Here is a 16,080-nt window from a genome sequence, read left to right on the forward strand (position 1 = left end):
ATAATTTACTTTCACTCCAATTCAACAATTTAATGTTAATTTTAGGCCATGCGCAGGTTAGGGATATTTGGATGTTCGAATGGGTTCAATTTAAAATCTGATTCTCATGAATGAAGCTATTGGATAAGGATGATCATATGCTGGCTTTGAAGAATTAATTTGACATGGTCAAAATATAAAATTTAAGTGACCAAAATTAGCACAAAAGACATTGGGACAAAAGAAGAAAATTCGGTCCAATTAGAAGTGCAGCAGGTCGAATGTGCGACAAAGTCGGCAAGGGAATTATTTAATTCCCATTTTGGAGTGGTGACCGATTCTAATTAAAGCAAGGGGACCCCTTTTCAGCCTTGAGAAGTAAAATTGAAGTGAAACTCTAGTGAGCTGGAGCTATTTTTGTGCGACGGGATAAGAAAAGGGAGCATATCAGGTTTTGATTTTTGGATTTTATTGTTCCATAAAAAGAGGCGTTCAACAGCTTAAAAAGGGAGTCAATAACAGAGAGAACAGATAGCAAAGGGGGTTCGTGGCACTCAAGCAAGAAAAAAGTCTCTAATTGAACCAGCAAAGGCCGATCAAGCAACTGGAATAGCAGCCCCAAAATTTTAGCTAGTTGAAAGGAGGGAAGCTCGACAATTTGAGAAGTTTTCTTTTACAAGATTAAGTTCGTAATTCATGTTGTTTACAATTGATTCTTGCCTTGTTTTACTTGCTATGAGTGGCTAAATTACTTAAGCTTAGTTAGACACTTATGAAACCGAGCATAAGGGATTTGAAGATTTATTTTGTTTTAAATTCAAATTCGGTATTCTTGAATTGTTTGTTTTATTGATCAAGGAATTTTTCTAAATCAATTGGATTGATCACCTATTTAATTTAGAAATTTTCTTATAATCATCTAAGTGCAAATTGAGTAATCGAATTTCTTAATTAAACTTAGAATTGATGATGACTAATTGGCCTGTAGCTAATTAAAACAACTTCAGATTTAATTTTAGAAGTCGTTGGAGGATTTTCTTTGGTTAATGCTAGGTGAAGTCTCTAAAATACGAAATGCACCTTTAATTAGTCAACAAAGAGATAATTAAAGGTAGGTCTTCAATTTTGAATGTTCTCTAATTGAATAAAAATTTACTGGGGATAGGAAGTCGCTTCGTAAGTGATTTTTCAGCCTTGTTGCCGAATTAGTGTACTAGGATAATTAGAGGTCGCAAAGAACTTGTGCTTGGCGGATTAAGGAGTCAATAACTAAGCATTCTTTCTCTTTGTTTTGATAATTTTTAGCATTCGTAATTGAAGTTAAAAACTTGTTCGTTACTTAGGTCATTTTTAGCAAACATAGAAGCATAAACCCCCCTTTCTTTTCTTGCATGCGTTTTACATTACCTTAATTTCAATTCTCTTCAAATAGGTTTGACACGAGCTTCTTCGTGGGACGATTCCCTATTTACTCTATATTACCAGTTAATATTGGTTGAATGGTTGAAATTTTTAGGGTAAGAAAACAATTGAATGATTGAAATATTGGAGAAAAGTGATCGGGAGAAAAAAAACACTATAAAAGATACCAGGATTGAAGAGGAAACTGTCAGAATGGTTAATAAAATAGAACCAATTGATGGTGTTGCATCCATTGTAACAAGTAAGTTTCTTTTTTGGTTTATGATTTTTTAGATTTAGAGGGATTTGGGTTATGGGTTTTTTGATTTCTTTGTTGAAATATGTTGCATTCACATGGGTTTATGCACTGTGTATGTTTGTATTCAATGGGTTTAAGATTTCTTATTGGATTTTGTTTAAAAAATTGTTTAGGATTTATGACATAAATGGATTTGTTTATATTAAATTGTATGACATGTGGACCTAGGTTGTGTATGCCAAAGACCCCATGCCTTTATTGTGAATAATTATTGTGGCATGGGTTTATGATTATTATTTGTATTAAAGTGTATGATAGGTTTGGATTTATTTGTTGAAATATGATTATTGTTTGTATTAAAGTGTATGACATATTTGGATTTCTTTGGTTATTAAAGTGTATGGCAGGTTTAGATTTCTTTCGTTATTGTCTGCCATTTGCATGACAGAAATGGATTTGTTTGCATTAAAGTGTATGGCATGTGCATGACAGAAATGCGTATTGTATTGTGTGATGTCCTTTTCTTGGTTATTGTCTGCCACTACCTAGGTTGTGCATGCCAAAGACCCCACTGCCTTTATTAATGTTAAATTTGTTTGGCAAGTTTACTTGATGATCAATTTAATGAGTGAAGAAGAATTGTCTGATTTTAATATATCTGATAGTGATAATTATGAAAAATTAATTAATGCTAGAATTAATGTAAGTGATAACATTAGAGTTAATCTAGATGGCTTAAACATGAATGATATAGAAGTAAGGGAATTGTCTGATAGTGATGATTCTGAAACCCTAAATGTTGCACATGAATTTGACTCAGATAGCAAAAATTGGCCCAAGTTCTACTTAAAAAGTGACATGAATAATCCAAAACTTGAGGTTGGATTGTTATTTCTAAACAAAGACAGCCTAAAAGAAGCTGCCAAGCAGTATGGTAGGTTGAATAGTTATTTTATTAAGTTCCCAAAAAATTATCAAAATAGATTAAAGGCAGTTTGGAAGTCAAACTATTCTTGGTACGTATGGGCCCCTAAACTGAACCCACTTGACCCTACTGACTAGACTTGGCAAATTAATAGTTTAAACCCTAACCATACTTGCTCTAAGGTATTTAAAAATAGGAATATAACCTCAAATTGGCTAGCTCAACATTATAAACAGAAGTTCATTGCTAATCCTAATTATTCTTTGACATCATTGCAACAAGATGTCAAAAGAGATTTCATTTGCTTTGTCTCACTAACCAAATTTACGAGGGTTAAACTTAGGGTAGTGGAATTATTTAAAGGAAGTTATAAGGCACAATATGAGAAGATATATGAGTATATGTTAGAGGTTAGGACCCAAAATGTTGGAACAACACATACTATTATCTGGATAACAAGATGTTTTAAAGGATGTATGTATGTCTGTAGGCATGCAAAGATGGGTATAAGGATGGTTGTAGAAGGATAATTGTTTTAGATGGATATTTCTTGAATGGCTACTTTGGAGGTTATCTACTGGCAACTATTGGGATAGATGTAAATAATGGCATCTATTCTATTTTATATGTTGCGATTGAAATTGAAAACCAAACATCATGGTGCTGGTTATTGGAGTTGCTCTCATTAGACTTGGAAATTGTGAGCTCATATCAAATATATTTCAGGTTTAGCAAACAAAAGGTAAAACTTCATTTGTTTACTTTGTTTGCTTTTTTTGTTTATGATGTATGCTAAAAAATTAAATTGTTTTTGTTCTATTTTCAGGGACTTGTAAAAGCAATATTCATGCTGTTTCCTAATCTAGAAACAAGACATTGTGTTAGACACCTACATGCCAATATTAAGTAAGCTTTTTTTAAAACAAAGGCATTTAAATATTTTCTTTGGAAAGCTGCTAGAGCAAGCACTATAAGGGATTTTGAAAATGCCATGGTTGAACTGAAGAATACCAATCAAGATTCTTATGATTGATTGAAGGGAAAGAACCTTGCTCACTGGTCAAGGTCACAGTTCTCATTAAAGTGAAAGTTTGACATGATGGTGAATAAACTTTATGAATGCTTTAACAAGGTAAACCCTATTTATTTTCTATATGCAGTTCATTAAGGAGCAAGTCTGATATTCATTTTTTTTACTTATTGGTAGCTGATATTGGAAGAAAGAGGGAAGCCCATTCTAACTATGATGGAAACAATTATGACCAATATTATGTTGTTGATTGTCAAGAAGAAAGAAAAAACTGAAAAATTTAAAGGAAACTTGTATTTAAAGATTAAGAAAAAGTTGGATGCCAATATCAAAGATTCAATTAGGTAAATATATCATTATTTTAATCTATGTATGTCTTTATTCTACAATCACTTGCTGGTGGGGCCCGTCACATGCTGCCTTTACTCTGAGTATGATATGTTAAACTATTTTTTAAATGTTTTCCATCACATGCTAATAGGGAGAGATATTAGGTTGAATGTGGTCCAAGAAGCTAGCATATGGTGGACTTAGTTAAGAATTCCTTCTATTGTAGGAATTAGGAGATCACTAACATCCTTTGCAATCAAGCAGTAGTTGTCATTCATCTAAAAGATGAGAACCCTAAAATTTATGTAGAAACCAAGTACACCAAGAAAACCTAGCTTGCCATTTACTCTAACTTCATTAGGCCAGTAAGAGGTCCTAAGTAATGGGAGCTTGTGCCGGACATGCTGCCAATACTGCCTCCTCCACTAAGAAGCCACTTGGAAGACCTACTAAGATGACAAGGAAAGAACCTAATGAACCATAAATAACAACAAAACTTACCAAGAAAGAGGTGGGTATGAAGTGTAGTAAATGCAAGAAATTTGGCCACAATAAGAGGAATTGTAGAGGGGAAGTCGGCCAAAACCATCTAGTAATTCATTTGCCTTGGCTTCGTTACTTTACTTTTCATATGCAATGTGTTTGATGGATTTGACTTGTTCATGTAGGTCACAAGACACACAGTTGGTGTTCATATCCAAGTGGCTACTCCAACTCATCAAAAAGCTGCCCCAACTCACCATGAAGTTGTTCGAAGAGAAAAACTTCCATTCAAGAGGAAACTAGTTGGACAACCAACCACTGTTAGATAGATGCCTTCTACTCAAGAGTCCTTTGTCTCAAACCCATTGATGACACTGTGAACCAAACTTGCAATCTGGAATTTTATTTTGTTCACTGCTTTGAGCTTATTGTGTAAATTTGTCTATTACTACTATTGATTTCTTAACTTAGGCAGATTCTTTTTTTGTAAATTTTCCTATTATTGCTATTGATATCTAACCTTAGGCAAATAGTTACATTTTTTAAAAATTGCCTACAGTTCAACTAAGTTCAATTGTACTGAATTGTAGGCAAATTTGGCCTAGTTCTATGATTTTCTTTTTGTAAACAATTTGGCCTTCATTAATGAATGAATTACAATGTTTTGCAATGTTTTACGCTTTTTTTTCATATATAAAAAATATGGTTTCCTATTTCTAATCCATTCCATAAAGCAAATTAGGGATTTAAACTTTCCAATCAAAGTTTCCATAAATTAAACACGGCATCTTTCATGAACATAAATACCAGCAGTCACTAAAACCATTTAACCATTTAACACTATTTTTGCAAAAAATAAAGTTGGTTTTCCATGTCAACAACAACAATAATACCAACATTCACTAAAACCAACAATCACATAAGTTGGTTTTTCATTTAAAAAATAAAAACACCATCAACCATGTTTTTCTCTCCTTCTTCCTTGGATCCTCCAATGTCTTGACTTTTTTTAAAACACCCAACAACATAATTCGTGAACGGGGGGCGTCAATGGTGGATCAAACCAAGCAAAAATAAAACGGCATGGATTTTGAAACCCACTACAATACTTCTTACACCAAAAAAACCTTCTACCTGGGTTGTCATTGGACCAAGAAGTCCTTAAATTGGCTAAGTTTCCATAGTAGCACATCGTAATCATGATCGACATCTCCATTCATTCTATTCTTCTTCTCTTCTTCTACTGCCCAACCCAACAAGAGTTCTTAAATTGGGGTCGTTTCCACCATGGGATGCCAACATGGCCAGTTAACATAATAGGTCAGATTTTCATTACTGACGTAACGGAAAATGGTTACTGGTGACTGGTTTGTTATTTTACTAAAGTTTAGTGACTATTTTGTTATTTTAATCGAAGTTGAGTGACCATTAGTGTACTTTATCCGAAATAAAATAAACAATCATTCTAGTCTTATCAATTATTATCAATCTTAATAAATAAACTTAAATTACTATTTAACCTGATTAAGTTTTAACTGGCATGGGCATTGTTACCAATGCAAGAGAACGTGAGTTCAAGTACGCTGAAATGCATTATCTTCCTATTTATGGGTTGGGAAGGAGTTATGGATAGTTGTAAAAAAGTGTAGATATGATTCGAACCTATTGATAAAAAACCTTAAATTTCTATTTTAACCCTATTATTCTAATGACTATAGATGGAGCTGAAAATATTATATATATCATTAAAAACAAAAACAATTAATTAGAGGAAAATGAAAAGGTTGGACATTAAATAATGATTAAATCATAAATAATTCAAATGAAATAATAAAATTTAAAATCATAAAAAAACTAATTAACTTTAAAAACTCTTTTTTCAAAATATTTAAATTTTAAATAAAAACTAATTATTTTTTATGGAACTCTTTTTTTCAAAATGCTTGAATTACCTTCATTAAATTTTAATATTAAATTGTGTCTATTATTATTATTTGAATATTTACCTCTATTCACTCATTAAGAGTTGATTTTATTATATATAGATATAGATATGCTACTCACATGCAACATTAAGAGGGGACAGAACAAGTTGGACCTTTGTTCCTTCATGATTTAATAATTTAGATAGCAAAAGTCTAGGGTATTATCACAAGAACCTGTCATATGCTAACTCAACATTTTTAACATGTGACTGAATTTAATTAATTTATTTATTGGGGGAATTGATGCCTACCCATTTAGTATTTCATATTTGGTAACCCCATAATTCCAATTTGGCCTAAATTTTTTACGAAAATAACTTTTACCAAATTTGACCATCTTTAACCAACTTTCTTGCATGAAAAACACTTTCCAATTTATAACACAGGTTATACATAGTAAGAAACAAGATACTTGATATTGTTTGATTCAGTTTTCTGGATTCTGATTTCAACCATTTTGCATCCATTTTAACACCTTGCATTAAATTTATTATTGCAACAATAACTTTATCAATTGATCTAAGGGTTAATTTAGCATTGATTTTAAAAGGTGTCGTGGATCTTGAAAAGTTGAATTTAAGATTTAAATGTATAATATTGTTGTTAAATATGTTTTTGAAAAGATAAAAGGACTATTTTAAATATGGTATTGTACAATAAAAATATGTATTTAAATAATATTTAATTTTGTTAATATTATTATATTACAATAAAATATATGACAATAATTTATTATAACTCATATTTTGATATATAAAATATAAATTTTAATTATTTTTTAAGCAGTTAATATAAAGTATTTATGAAATTTAATTTAAATATATAAATTATATTTTAATATTAAAATAAACCATTATAAATTTAAATATACAATATTATATATTTGAAATAAATTTCAATAACAATTTAATTATATATCTAATATAAACATTACGTAAAATACATCAAACAATAACTATGAGTTAAAAGCCTCATTTATCTAAAAAAAGGAAAGAAAACAACATTTTTTCCGACAAAGCCCAGGTCTCGTTCATCATCTTTAGCCACAGTTTACTGAAATCAAAATGCAAAACATGATTATTCAAAAAGTAATATACTCGAAGTAGACTACTTCCCCTCACAACACCTCGCTAGCTTCATCTAGACCGTCCCAAAGCCATCCAGAATGCACTCATATGTTTACGTGGATGGTCATGATTCAGTATATCATAAAAAAATGTGCCAAAATTAACTTGGTAAGACACATGCATTTTTGAGAGGAGAACATAAGTTCGAACCTTAAAAAAACATTGTTCAGAATGATAGCCTCAAACCACGAGCATCTATCATAAAATGGACATGAAAAAAAAACCTAAACAATAGCTAAAAAAACGGTTGATTTACCCATATATACTGAAAACTTTTGATATTTAAGTATATCTGTTGTTTTTTTTTAAATTTATTGATATATGTTGAATTGGAGAGAGAAAGGAAAATGCATCCTACAAGATGTTTTTTCACTTTGTTAAAAATTATTTTCTTTCTTCTTTTTTCATGCAATTGGAAATTAGAAGTTTATAGATTTATTTTTGTCTGTGTTTGAGATACACATTTTTATAATTTTGAAGGTATGTTTGAACTTACAGTAACGTTGTGGAGCTCAGTGACCTACAAATTCCATTTGCCATGTGAGTATGGAGTCAAACCCTGAGAAGTCGAATCGCATTGCAACTCAAGGTCCTAATTGACGGTGATTATATGGTCCCAGATTGAAGTATTACTAGGGTTTCAAGTTTACAAGGGTTATTCTATCAAAGGATGGAGCATAAATAGGGCCTCAGTTGGCAGTGGTTATGCGGCCATGACAATGAGTTCCACCTCATCAGAAGAGGATGCTTTATAAAACCCATACAAAATTCAAAGACGAAAAACACAAGGGTGATTCAGTATAATCAAGTAATTTGTTTTATCCATCACCACCAATAGTGGTGAGACTGTTACTATAACCTGTGATAGAATTGGGAGCAATAAGATTTTCAAGGGTGCAGAAAAGATGACACGTAAATCAGGGCGACAACGGTTGTTTCACATTTCATCTTTTCTACACTGCACAATAACTCGTCCCCTCCGAAAATCTTGTTGCCCCCAACTTTGTCACAAGTTATAGTAACGGGCTCACCACTTTCGGTGGAGATGAACAAAACGTATTACTTGATTATTCTGAAAAGCCCCTGTATTTTTTGTCTTTATCTTCTGTATGGGATTTATAAAGCATCCTCCTCTGATGGGGTGAAACTTGTTGTCGTGCCCACATAACCATTGCCAACTAGGGCCTCAATTATGCTCCATCCCTTGATAGCATAACCTTTGCAAACTTGAAACCTAGTTACAATTCAACCCAAAACCATATAATCACCGCCAACTTGGACCTCGAATTGCAATGCGATCTCGGCTTCTCAAGTGATGACTCCATACTCCAAACTCACACGACAAGTGAAAATTGTAGGTTACCTAGCTCCACGACATTACCGTGAACCCAAACACAACTTAAAATTATAACTATGTCTCCTTTAAAGAAAAAGAGAAATAAATCTTTAAACCTGGAAATTTCAACATGCAAGAAAAAGAAAACAATTTAAAGGGACAGAGATATGACGAAGTAGGGGGATGGAAACAAACATTTATACAGGGAACGGAGTGGGGGTAAAAAAAGAAATTTTTAATTTTATCTCGGGAATCCCAGGTTATAGTGGGCTCAGAGACAGAAGTTGAAAGTTAGGGTTAGGGTTGAAACGCCCAGAGAGAAAACGCCCACTACAGGGCACATTTTCATCTGACATGACAGTGAAAACGCTTCTTATAGGACGCGATTGGCCAAAATTTCGACCGAGACGCACTCTTGAATTCTCAAAACCACATATGGCATCCATACAAACTGTAGTACGAATTTATAAATTTTGTCACATGCCTAAAATTTAATTTCAAATGCTAGAATCAATATTATATAACTTTGAATTCATAAACTAACCTCCTCTTTGGCTTGTTGATCTAAAGCTAGCTAAATATCCTCGAGCTTGGTTGGTATACCTATGTGTCTCGCACAACTATTCCACCTATTCAAACAATATGTTATTTCAAAATTACAATAATGAAAAATTATAATGATAATGATATTATCAAATAAATTTTACCATATTACAAGTGGGAATTCACAAGGGGGAACCACTCGAGGGCGTAAAAATGGTAGTCGATACCATCCCCACAATTAAAGGAGCATACAACCGTCGATTTTAATTTTTTTAGTTTTGTCGCTTGACACATTTCTCGGTACAATGTCGCCAACACCGCTTATCCCCAACTAAGTCGTCCCGCTTGTTTCAAGTCAACTACTAGTAGTAGCCACCTTAAATGTACTAGATTTCGAGATTTATCTAACATAAGCAGACCCCCGATCAACCTCAAGATGGATGCGGCGTGAATTGTTCTTTTTCAACATCACTTGCTAAAGCCTCAATATTTTTGAAGTTGTCCTCCAATCATCTCATCTCGATCCGACTACCCCTAAACTTATTTCGCACCTTCCCTAGTAGTTGTTCGCATGTTGCACTCCAATCAGCACTCGCCACTAGCCCCGTAACAACTTTGCCATCGTCCGGTAGACCGAGTTGTAAACCATGTCCTCGAGTGTAATTGTACACTCACCGTAGGAAAGATGGAATGTGTATATTTTCGGTCTCTATCTTTTCACCAAAGCATTGATAAGTGGGGGATCCAATTTAGTTCCCCCGAGTATGTGAGCCACGCATAAGAATTTCGCATCTCGCAAGTGTCTATAAATGGCATCTAAAATCCAATCTTCAACTTGAATATATAAACATAAAGAAAATTAATAATGTTAGCAGCATAATAATTAACTATTTAAAATTAAATAATTTAATAATATTTTCTTACAATTTGTAATCGAACGTCGAAGATGTGCTCGTCATCCAAACGAATAAGTTAACTTTCCAATTTACAAATTATAAAGAATAAAATAAAATCGAAGAGAATAGGATTTAGAGAAAGTTTTAAAAAAATTTGAGAAGTGAGAATTGAGTTGAAAAGAATGAAGTTTGGACAAGTTTGTATAAGAAAAAAATATAGTTATTGGGGGTATTGTAGTCGTTGCGATTGTGACTGTTGGGGAAAAGTTACCATTGGCCTAAAAAATGACTGTAGGATGTATAACAAATATCAATAAACTAAAAAAATAACATAAATTCTCAAATTAAAACAAAAAAAGCATATATTTATAAATCGCCAAAAAAAAATCTTTCAAAATCGCATGTTTAATAACCTAAATATATTCAAAATTCCTAATCCAATTATACTTACCTTAAAATTTTATAAATTTATATTCGCATAAGATAAAATTATTCTGAAATATGTATTGCCTTTACCATTTTAGCTTTAAATTTTTTATCACTTTAAATATAAAAAATTGACTCAACTATTAAAATTTTAATAAAAATAATGTATATTTTTCATAAAAATTTAAAATTTTAATAAAAATATTTAAAATTTTGACAAATTTAAAAAAATTATAAAATATTATCCATGAAGCATATGTAAATTGTATGTCAATGTGATTAAATTTAATAATTCATTCAACTTTTCCATTCAAAATAAAATAATTAAATTAAATTTTAAAAGTTGGCTAAAATAATTTAATTAAAATTTGAAAGTTAAAGCTAAATGATAAAATGCCATTTATATATTTTTTATTCCACCTAATTTATAACCTAAAAAAATCTCTCCTATAAATATCATCTTCAAAACCCTTTATTTTGTGTTCGGTGACACTCCATTTTTCTTCTGCATCTGTTTTTTTTTTATGGTGAGCTCTCAATAAACCCTTTTTCGTTCTTTCTTTCCCTTCAGACTTGAAGCTTTAGTTTTTGATGAAATAAATTGTTGTTTAGCTTTAACGAGTCTTAGGTTTTATGGGTTATTCACGGTTTTTAAGATTATTCTCTAGATCTTTTTCTTTTTTAAATACTTTTCACTTATGTAATTGCATGATTTTCATGATCAGATGCCTGGTGTCAATCAAGACCAATCCGACAAGGATTCCGAACCCTTTGTCGAGATCGATCCGACCGGCCGTTACGGTCGTTACAGTGAACTTCTGGGGTCCGGAGCTGTCAAAAAAGTATACCGAGCATTTGATCAAGAAGAAGGCATTGAAGTTGCATGGAACCAAGTCAAACTAAGAAACTTTTCCAACGATCCCTCGATGATCGACAGGCTTTATTCGGAGGTTCGTCTTTTAAGATCGTTAACCAACAAGAACATAATTTCGTTGTACAATGTTTGGCGAGACGAGGAACATAACACATTGAACTTCATAACTGAAGTTTGCACTTCAGGGAATTTGAGGGAGTATAGGAAAAAACATAGGCAAGTTTCAATAAAGGCATTGAAGAAATGGTCAAAGCAGATTTTGAAAGGCTTGGATTATTTTCATACTCACGATCCTTGTATTATCCACAGAGATCTTAATTGCAGCAATGTTTTTGTGAATGGCAACACTGGTCAGGTATGCTTTACGATCCCGGTTGGTTTTGTAAAGTAGATTTTAATGAGTAAAATCTTAGCAATTTGATGAACAGTATAGGTTAAGATTGGTGATTTGGGAATGGCTGCGATTGTGGGAAAGAGCCATTCAGCGCATTCAATCCTCGGGACACCGGAATTCATGGCGCCGGAGTTGTACGAGGAACATTACACCGAGCTCATCGACATATACTCATTCGGGATGTGTCTGCTAGAGATGGTGACCTTGGAAATCCCTTATAGTGAATGTGAAAATGTAGCCAAGATTTACAAGAAAGTTTCAAGTGGTGTGAGGCCTCAAGCCATGAGCAAGGTTAGAGATGAAGATGTTAAAGCATTCATCGAGAGATGCCTGGCTCAGCCTAGGTCGAGGCCGTCTGCCGCCGAGCTGCTTAAGGATCCATTTTTTTATGAAGTTGTTGATGATGACGATGACGGTGATGATGAAAATGCCTAATTAATTAATGTAGTATATCACTCAATTAGCCATAGGATTGCCTTTTGCCCTTCAAATTTCTCTTTCAATTTGTTCAATTGGATATAACTTGGAGAGTGAAGGGTTTGATTTATGTTTAATTTTGTACATAATTTTTTTTAATCATACAATATTAAGTTTGCATTGTGAGGAAGATTTTTGTGTAAATTGTTGGTTTTTTGTTTCCTATCTGATACAATATTTAAAATAAAAAAAAGGTTGAGAAGTCTAAGTATGAAACAAGTAAAAAATCAATTCAGATTTGGATTGTATTTGAAGTAAAGCTAAAGCAAAACTAAATAAAGGGTCGATACATCATTGAAAGGGTTAAATGGAAGAGGCAAGCAAAGAAATTATGGGAATGAAATAAAATAACCTTTCAATATAATGTAAAAGCAGCTCTTGAAGTGGAGCAGGGAACATATATTTTATCATAGGAAGTTGGGTGAGAAAGAAACCTTTTTATTTAATTAATTTAATATTGTCACACTCAAATTTGTTGGGAAATTATTGCCATAGCCTACCCCTTATCTTGCCTCACTGGTTTTCCATTTCCAAAGAGAGAGAGAGAGAGAAAAAAAAAACTTGCAGAATTTGGCATCAAATTATATGACTGCAAATTGCTAAGTTTTTATATGATTACTTAATATTTTAATTTACGTTGATTGAATTCAGATGTAGTTATCGAAGACAGATATGTTTATCTATATTAAAAAAATTACTTTTTTTGTTTTGGAAAGAAAAGGATACTATCCAACTAAAATGTTCAAATTACACAATCCCTTTCATGGGAAATTCCAAGAATATCACTTAAAACTAAGTTTATGGCACTCGTAGGAGACCGGTCAAACAAATGAAGTCCAGGACCCAAAGATGCAACAAAGTTAGCCATAAAATCAGCTGTAATCTATAAACATGAGAAAACTTGACAGTCCGATGTCTATCCCTCAGTTCAACAATGCTTCGCACCCGCCCAACATTGGAGATCACCTCTATTATATTTAAAAGTTGCACCATATGCATGTTATCACTTTCTACGAGTATCTTCTTGAAACCCGTTTCCTAGTCCAAATTAAGACCATCATAAAAGGCCCATGTTTCTGCTTGAAGAGCAGAACATATAACAATGTTTCTGCGGTAACCTTTTATCCAATTGCCTTGCCTATCACGAATAACTCCACCGACAAAGTCCCTTTGTTCAACTCCTTTGACAGCAACGTCGAGTTAATCTTAACCCAATCATCCTTTGGTGGCACCCAACGAATGCCCATCATGGTTCTTCTTGATCTATTGCTATTATGAGAGAACTATTTGTTGGAAAAATTACTTTTATGGGAACTTTGAGGCATATTCTCAATATGTAAAGGTAGAGAGTTGAATTATAAAATTATGGTTTCATATTCTACCCCATGAGAACTTTACAACGGTATATCATATGCTCAAAATGGTTGAGTGATGAATGAGAAATTGATGCTCAAAGTAAACTACTTGGAAATATTGTTGAGGAAAAGTAAAAGCTTAGATCCCACATTGGTTAAATACCAAGTGTGAGATGTGATTATATATGTGAACTCTCTTAAAAAATAATTGAATGACTAAGTTTGAACTCTTGCCACGTGCGCAAGGGAGTGTAGGTCCAAACCTAAAGGGTTGGGGCGCGCACTTGGACTTGCGGATATTTTAGCCCAACACGAATTTATTTTCCTCAGCAGACATAATCTGCTTAAGGCCATGATTTCGAAGGATTTTTTACAAGAAAATACTCTTTGATGTTTTCTCTTACTGAAAATATGTTGCTCTCAAAACTTTTCCTTTTCCTCTTCGTATTTTCAAACATTCCAGTGATAGAAAAAGACATTGTTTATTCGCCGATCGTTGTAGAGGTGCTACCACTGTGATCACTGCGTTATTGTATCCTGGGAGAAATTCGACCAACGTTACTCCAAGTATCGTAGGAGCAAACGAATCTATCTTAATGAAACTGTGTTTGACAGGCCTCAATGTTTCGTAAAATCCCTATTCCTCCTGATTTAAACTCTTATTTTATTTTTATTTTGATTTTTTTCGTATTTGACAAATTAAATATAAATTATTCTATCTTTACTTGATATGTGTTTATTTATATTTAATTTATTTTTTTCGCTAACATGTTTTGTCTAACGCTACTCTTTATTGTTGTAACCAAGTCCTACTTTGTAGGATGATATTATATGCATTACAATTCTCATTTGCAAAGTGTTGAATGGTGCCAACTATGCAGCTAAATGTTTTTTGGTGCATGCTAGTTCGATTTAGTCCAAATGTAATTCATTTTGTTAAGATTGAACTTTGATCAGTTTATGCATTGATTTGTTAGGTGTTGATTGATATGTTTAGTTTATGTACAAGTTATGTTTTGTAATTTTCAAGATAGTTAGTGGTAGTAGTTAGCATTTGGTTTGTCTTTGATAGTTGATTGACTTTAAAAGATGTAATACTTGATGAAATGAACTATGATATCAATTTGCATTAGTTTCTTTTGGTTATTTTCTTTTAGTTCTATGTTTTCTTTTCTCTATGAACACTAACAATTGGTATTGAGAGCTGCTATCTTTGAGGGCCTTTGTTTTTCTTGTCTACGTTTCTTGTTGAGAAAGAATGAGCCTGTTTTTGTTGTCGCTTTTATAATGTCATCAGGAAGCTTTTTACCGCCTTCACCTCTTATTTTTGCTGGAGAAAACTACCACATCTGGGTAGTGAAGATGAAGACTTACCTCCAAGCCTATGATTTTGGGATATGGTCTATTCTGACAAGGATCCACCACCTTTCAGTGCCAATCCAACTACGGCTTAGATCAAGCAGCACAGTGATGAATGTGCCAAAAAGTACAAGGCCATGTCATGCTTGTAAAATGGAGTGTTTGATGTGATTTTCACTAGGATTATGGCCTATGAAACTCCAAAACAGGCTTGGGACAAGCTAAAGGAAGAGTATCGAGGGTTAGAGAAGACAAGGCAACAATAGCTCATCAACTTAAAGATATATTTTGAGAACTTGAAGATGAAAGAAACTGGAATAATCAAGCAATACTCAAACAGGATTATGGCTATTGTTAATAATATCAGACTGCTTGGAGATCAGTTTAGTGACAGAAGAATTGTTGAAAAATTCATCACAAATCTCCATGAGAAGTATGAGTCCAAAATTTCATCTATATAGGACTCGAAAGATCTGTCAACAATCTCTCTGTCAGAGCTTACAAATATTATTTATGCTCAAAAGAAAAGAAGAGCAAGCATGCAAGAGGATCACTTAGAAGGTACATTTTAAGCCACAAGCAAAGAAGGTCTGAGTTCTTTAAGTAACAAATAAAAGAAGAACTGGAATGAAAGAAAAGAGAAGTCAATAAGAGACTGTCTAGAGATAGTGGAAAGAAAAAAAATTAATCAAAAGTATAGGGGCAAAATGGTACTTTTGTCTAAAATGTGAATTGGATTAAATTGAGTATGAAATGTATTAAATTGATGTTAAACTCATTTATATAGATTCGAAAAGATCAAATAAGGAGTTAGATTGAGGAAAAGAAAAAGTATCGAATCAGTAGATTTTGTACACGAGAAAGTGTCAAGGTAAGTTTGTGTATTTAAATTGTATACAGG

General features: G+C 32.7%; 1 protein-coding gene and 1 long non-coding RNA gene across 2 annotated transcripts in view; both read left to right on the forward strand.

Moving 5' to 3' along the window:
• LOC107920731 (uncharacterized) overlaps positions 1-5,077 on the forward strand; it is a 30,317-nt gene extending 25,240 nt beyond the window's left edge. The window contains exons 8-10 of the long non-coding RNA XR_005922946.1: positions 1,412-3,470; positions 3,604-3,696; positions 4,593-5,077. This is a non-coding gene — a long non-coding RNA (uncharacterized lncRNA). The remainder of the gene's footprint in view (positions 1-1,411; positions 3,471-3,603; positions 3,697-4,592) is intronic.
• Positions 5,078-11,183: 6,106 nt separating this feature from the next.
• On the forward strand, positions 11,184-12,595 carry LOC107918845 (probable serine/threonine-protein kinase WNK11). The gene is made up of 3 exons (XM_016848428.2): positions 11,184-11,247; positions 11,446-11,949; positions 12,028-12,595. The coding sequence occupies exons 1-3, from the start codon at positions 11,245-11,247 to the stop codon at positions 12,421-12,423; spliced, it is 903 nt and encodes a 300-aa protein (XP_016703917.1). The 5' UTR covers positions 11,184-11,244; the 3' UTR covers positions 12,424-12,595.
• Positions 12,596-16,080: the final 3,485 nt, after the last annotated feature.

The sequence above is a fragment of the Gossypium hirsutum genome, chromosome D13, assembly GCF_007990345.1.
Source record: "Gossypium hirsutum isolate 1008001.06 chromosome D13, Gossypium_hirsutum_v2.1, whole genome shotgun sequence".
In the NCBI taxonomy this organism is placed as follows: domain Eukaryota; kingdom Viridiplantae; phylum Streptophyta; class Magnoliopsida; order Malvales; family Malvaceae; genus Gossypium; species Gossypium hirsutum.

Coding starts and splice junctions, on each gene's coding strand:
- LOC107918845 (XM_016848428.2), top strand. Junction 11,950..12,027: donor TGAATGGCAACACTGGTCAG/GTATGCTTTACG, acceptor TGAACAGTATAG/GTTAAGATTGGTGATTTGGG.